The sequence below is a fragment of the Melampsora larici-populina genome (genome assembly GCF_000204055.1).
Source record: "Melampsora larici-populina 98AG31 unplaced genomic scaffold MELLAscaffold_70, whole genome shotgun sequence".
Lineage (NCBI taxonomy): Eukaryota > Fungi > Basidiomycota > Pucciniomycetes > Pucciniales > Melampsoraceae > Melampsora > Melampsora laricis-populina.
This window is the reverse complement of record NW_006768834.1, coordinates 203,160-209,518: the sequence shown is the minus strand read 5'-3', so window position 1 is coordinate 209,518 and position 6,359 is coordinate 203,160. Positions and strand designations below refer to the sequence as shown.

At 44.5% G+C, this 6,359-nt stretch overlaps 2 protein-coding genes across 2 annotated transcripts; both read right to left on the bottom strand.

Moving 5' to 3' along the window:
- Window positions 1–3,504: 3,504 nt before the first annotated feature.
- MELLADRAFT_68613 (uncharacterized protein) lies at window positions 3,505–4,990 on the bottom strand (the record flags this gene model as incomplete). Its single annotated transcript, XM_007417238.1, has 5 exons — window positions 3,505–3,830; window positions 3,891–4,268; window positions 4,338–4,442; window positions 4,507–4,673; window positions 4,698–4,990. 5 exons carry the CDS (start codon window positions 4,988–4,990, stop codon window positions 3,505–3,507), a joined length of 1,269 nt encoding a protein of 422 aa, XP_007417300.1.
- Window positions 4,991–5,318: 328 nt separating this feature from the next.
- Window positions 5,319–6,359, bottom strand: MELLADRAFT_94642 (uncharacterized protein; the record flags this gene model as incomplete). The annotated part of the gene is made up of 6 exons (XM_007417258.1): window positions 5,319–5,354; window positions 5,395–5,518; window positions 5,583–5,728; window positions 5,780–6,011; window positions 6,056–6,126; window positions 6,207–6,359. 6 exons carry the CDS (start codon window positions 6,357–6,359, stop codon window positions 5,319–5,321), a joined length of 762 nt encoding a protein of 253 aa, XP_007417320.1.

Sequence of the window (6,359 nt, the reverse complement as noted above, 5' to 3'; positions counted from 1 at the left end):
CACAAAACTCACTACTCGTGTAAAATTCTTACTACTGGAATAAGATTCTTACTACTCGAGTACAAATCTCACAACTCAAACAAAAAACTCACTACTCGTGTAAAATTCTTACTACTGGAATAAAATTTTTACTACTCGAGTACAAATCTCACAACTCATACAAAAAACTCACTACTTCATGGGAAATCTTACTACTCGAGTAAAACCTTTCTTCCAAGCATCAATGTTACTACTCAAGTAAGAATACTACTACTCGAGCAAAAATCCTACTACCCAAGTCACTAATTTCACTACGCAAGTGAGAAGTTACTACTTCAGCACCAAAAATTACAAACCCCGCACCGAATTTACTACCCAAGGACAAGCTTTTACTACTTAAGTAAGAATATTACTACTACATTCACATTCTCACTATCTTAAATTCAATACCTCTCCACCGCCCTACCAACATTCACACTCCACCAAAAGTCACGATCTAAACATCCAATTCTCACTACTTGAGTACATCACAACGAAAACCCATCCCACCAGCTATCCCTACTTACTAAATTTTCCAACTAGTCCACTAAATGGACCCCAGCCACGACAAGTATGTTTTCCCAGTACCTGGTATCATCGAAATATATCACAAAGATCGAAGGAGGATGGACGAATATGTGTCAGACTTTCCAGCTACGCACCACGGATATCGAATGCGAATTGGTAACTCACAAAAGAAGAGCAGTGCAGTATCGCACTACAAATGCTACCGCTCAGGCTATCCCTCTGGTCGACCTGCTCTCATAGGCACAACAAAATCAGCTCGTATTGGATGTCCCTTCAAACTAGACACCCGATATCTTTATCATTAATCATCATGGATCCTCATTCATACTCACCTCGGTCACAATCACCCGCCCGATCCCCAAGTCAAACCTCGCAAGAAGCATAAAGACCCCAATGCTGGACCCATCCTAGCCTCAGGAGTTGTTCTTGATGAGGACACAGGATCAGCTTCGCTCAAACCAGCAAATGTAATAACACAGTAAGCAATTTAACATTTCGCTGGATCAAACAAAACGATAAGAAACAAACTTACAACCTTGACCTACCTTTATGTTCAATAGTATGAATTCAAAGATTGAAACCCGCATGACACCTGAAGGAGCCAAACCACTGACAACCACAACCAAATGGTAAGTAAATCAATCACGATTTCAGAAAAACAAGGAAAAAAACTTACATCCTTGATGTTTACCTTGATGTTCACCAGTCTGCAAACGCAAGTCCAACCTACCTTAACAGCAGTCAGTCATCTTCAATGTATTTATCTGTTCATCCAATACGAATAATCCCACCTTTCGATTCGACTCTAAATCTTATCTTCCATTCATTTCAGACACCCACCACTCATCCATTGATCACTGAAAACATCAGACAGCCCGACCAAGTTCTTGAGCCATTGTCCAAAAGTCTTAAATGTACTCCAACTCGACACCGGTACTATGACATCGAAGCCGAACTCAACACGCTTGACTCTCTCGAATCGACACTTTCCACGCTCCGGGCCCAACTCTGCGCTATGGCACCACATCGTCGACAGGCAGTTCTAACAAAACTCCACACCATCATCCGTAATGAAGGCATGATAAATGATGAATGCAAATTACCTACGTCATTTCTGCCAGAACCGCCTGCGCCGGTACGTAGAAATACCTTCAATGTCCAAACGAAGATATCCAACTGACAAACAGAACATTTCATTTCAAACACATTTAGACTCTGCTTCACGATTCAGTAAATGACACCTTGATCTCACCTCACACCTCACCAGCACAAGCCCTTCAAGAGCCTTCAGTAAGCATTGAATCGAGTGGAATCTGTGTGTGCTTCACTGATGATACTCTCATCTCCTCACTGTAATGTACGTAGGTCGAGACGCTGTTTGAACAGTTGTGTGGACCATCCAAAGTTACAACCTCAACATTCAATTATGAAGACCTCATTGTATCCCAGCCCATACATGAGGAACAGCCAACGGTCAATAGGACACCTGACAACTCACCAAAACATCCATCACCTCCAAAGATTACACTCCACAGCGAAACCCAAGACCCACACGAAAATCAGCCTGTACATCTTGAATTAGTAGCATCAGTACCACCAATAGCAGCACAACCCTCGCACCCAGTATCTTCACTACAACCCACTACTAGTCCACGCGTCACCCGTAAACGTACCCGCGAGGCTGGATTATTCCAAAAGCCCAGTGTGATCAATCCAAACCTACCTGCCCTCCTAGCAAAGTACCGCCTTCACCCTTGGCTGGAACCGTATGTCATTGACGTAAGAGAAGTTAAAGGAGATGGCCACTGCGGATTCCGGGCCATTTCTATCTGCATTGGGGAATCCCAGGATGACTGGCCAAGCATTCGTCAAAGGATGGCGGACACCGTTACAAATATGGACGACGATCGGCTATTACCTGAGAATCGCCCCGAAGCTTTGGCTCGTCTCCTCACAACCAAACCCAACGTTATCACTGAGCAACAGCACTGGCTTGGCATGCCCAGCTGGGGAGGCGTGATAGCAATCACTTTTGATCGGCCCGTATTATATTAGGACCCTGGCGCTCATAGTCAAATCATCTTTCCCTACTCCACTCCACACAACATGAACCCTCCGATTGTTCTTGCGTTCGCCGACCACCACTTCACCTCTCTATTACTCGATTTCACAAAGCCCAACTTTCCAGCACCACGTGTCTGCCCCACATGGCGAAGATTTCATAAACCCAAGGCCTCAAGTTGGTATGATGCATGGAAGCCGCTAATTGACTCTCATGCAGATTTTATGAAGGCAATTAATAAAAATAAATCTCGATCCAAAAAGAAAGAAGTTTGTATCCACATTGACTGATTCCAACACTTTTCACATTTCACCATTGAACATTTGCTTATTATGTATACCCCTTTTAACTTGTTGCTTTTGCTCTCACCATGCAGACACCCAATTACAAAAACCGGACAAGATTACAATCTTAATGAAAGCCTCATTATGATTGTAATCCCACTGAAACTTAACGATTGTATATAGTTTGTTTCACAGTCGCTTATATCGCCTCATACCTACCTATACGAATAATGTTCAATGGCAAAAATATCTGATATCTATCCCAATCATGAACACCTTCAATCGATAGAAGGTGTGCGACTAAAGATTCAAATGAGTCATCACAGTCATAGTCAGTGTGAGTCCTCATTATGCTAAAGGCGTCACAGGCAGAAGTCCTCAACTGAACACATTCATAGAAAACTAGCACCTCATAAATCTTTGTGTACCTGTGATGTGATACACAAAGATAAGTGCGTTTTGGTTCAAAATATCTACTTAATTACTAGTAATTCATTTCATCACTTTAATAACTACTTATTACTTAAGTTTTGAGCAACAAATCTTTCAAGTACTAATTATAATTGCAATAAACCCACGGGGATCAACAAGAAGGATTTATTCAATCTCGTTTTAAGCTAGTGCCAACTCCCAGTCAAGATGATTCCCTTCATCTTCCTCTAACTCAATGACGCGTCGGTACTCGGCCTCTTCGTCTGCATCAATTGGTTCCCAGCGAATTGGTAGCATGCCTATGTCTATCGCACTTCCTGAGGTACGCGCGCGCATTTGCTGCCACCCCAGTAGTAAGGCATCGTCTGCTTCAACCCTTCCATATACGTAGTCTTTGGTTGATTCCACAACATCTCTCAAGCCTCTATCCCAATGTGCCCATAGGCGAATGGTGCGTTTACTCAGACCAGAGTGGATAGACTTCCACTCGGGTACTCGCACACCTCCTGCAAAACAAACATCACTATGACTGTTCAGTAGGAAACTTACGTAAGGGTGGCACTTACCAAAGGCTTCGTTGGGCCTTGTCCTATCAACACGAGCTTGATAGTCCAGTGCCCAACCCATGAGCTGCCTCACCTCACGTCCTAGACGTTGCAGCTCTTCTTCACAGGCCACTTTATTTCGAAAGGCTACAATACCTTCCTTCGTCCTCTCGCACGAAGCCCATGGCTCTTTGAGGTGGTCTAGCGCTACTTCATCCCAAAAAGGATCGAGCAGATCCATAGCCAATACTTCGTCCAAAGTAGGTTCCAGTAGCCGTGGTGTAGGTCGATGATGTCGATTGTATTTAGAAGCTTGCCTCAAATAAGTCTCCAGTTTCTTCTTGAGGAGTACACGTTTCTTCTTTCTGAGTTGTTCATTACGTGGCTGCTGGGTGGCACCTGCATCGAGCATGTTCTTAGGGATTAATGCAATCCCCGTTTTCATGTTGTAAAAGCTGAACTACGCACCTGTCCTGATGTCTGCATCAGCCTTCTGCTGAATAACGTCGACGGCAGCCTCGTACAAGAAGCCTAAGGCAACCTGGACACTAAGAATAGCCTTCACTCTGACACCTTAGAAGTATCAAATGGTGAGGATTGAACAAATAAAAATATCAATAATTATAATAACACTTACTAGTGCCTCGCCGAGCATTCAATAGTTCTGCATTGCCAAGTTTGTCCGCAACTGCTTGAATTTGAACTTCAAGGGCAACCAGTGACGCGGGCAGGTCCAACAGTTCATGACGCTGTTCTGCAGTTCGTATGGCCGCATTGACTGCATTCATAGCAACAAGCTTCTTACTGGAACCAATACATCAGTTGTACATTCGACGGATTTGGCGGTGAGGAACATTGACTTGCCGTGCTTCTAGTAGCTCCTCCTCAAGTTGGAGCAAAACCCCTAGCCATTCTCGTTTCTCTTTGGCCTCAACACTCATGCCTTTCAGCTGCAATGCACGCTGTCGATCCCACTGCCCCTGAAAGTACTCAGCCGTATGTGTTGGGTTTTGCTGATGAAGCTTTGCGAGCTTGCTCTTGCTTTCAAGTAGCTCCGCTAGGTATTTTCGGGTTTGGCCACGCATGAACAAAACTGTACAGGGCGCATTACTGTCATCCATGATTTTGTCTCATAGTTCGTACTTCATTTTATTTGTCTGTTGATCATAACAACTTACCTGCTTTCCATCGCAATTCTTCATTGCGATGATGGGTCCACAAATCCAGGCTGACCATCCGGCGTTGCTTAGTGGCATAGCGACACAGTCTTATGAGAGGGGAAATTTTAAACCACACACGCTCCATACCTTCTCCATTGCTTTTGCCCCACCCTCGATTGAGCCGAGGGTTATATTCCAGCTGACAGGACCAGTTGTGAGCATATGTGTGGAAGAGAGCCGTGCCGAGTTTCACCTGCTTAGCATAATTGGGATCGGTGAACACTTTTTTCTACCACGTCAGACATTGTGGGGAAGTGGCAGTAAGCTCAGGCAATTGTGATATGTGACAGTGACGAGTGGCAAACCTTTTTGATTGTTTTGTCCAGGTTACACCCTATATCATATAGAATCCCAATGGTTGTGGTTCCATCTCTGTCGTTTTTAAGCAATTTGAGCAACCACTCTATGAATGCTAGCGCGTTATGCCTCCTGAATTACACAAGACAATCAGTTCAAGCTCTCAATAATAACATAAAGGGCGACATGAACCTACTTTTCGCCGCTTTGGATCAGATTTATATATTGAAGGACATTATCATGTCGACATCCCATACCAAGCAACCCGGATTCATCCATATTCTTGAAATGGCCACGTCCTCTGGCATCATTAGCTGCGGTGTGAGCTTCTGTGCATGGGTCCTATAAAAATCATACAAATATAGCCCGTAAGTATATGTCAACCCGACTTACATGTACACCATCCAGTGGTACATCAGGGGTTCGACTCATAAATTGTTCCTTCGCATTGACCAATTTGGGGTCGAGGAAAATAGACGGGCGCGGGGGATGCCACCCCGGAATGGGCACACTAGCACGAGCATGCCGCTTATGCTGGAAGTTGCCATCAATGCAAACGACGATATGAGGCTCCTCTGGCCGAACGTTGCCAACAGGTGGCCAAAACAACAAGGACAGTTCGCGGCTAGCTTGTCAAGCTCTGAAAGGCCAAGTTTTTGAGCTTCTAACTCTCGGATTTTTAATAGTATCGCTCGATAGGTATCTACGGCCACTGTGAAAGGGCCACGCCAATCCGGAGGCTAATGAACTTGATTAGTCACATGAAAGTCAAATGAATTACATCTTCATTCGTTATTACCTGGCCATTAGGCGTGATTACCTCTGGACTGCCATTATTAAGCACATCGTCCAGGGCTGAACAATAACCTTCTGTGGGAACCGCAAACCGGATCGACTGAGCGTGATGGTGATTAATGAGGCGCACCGAGAAAGCCGTGCGTGGCTGTGAGGGTGAAGCAGCCAGGTATCCCAT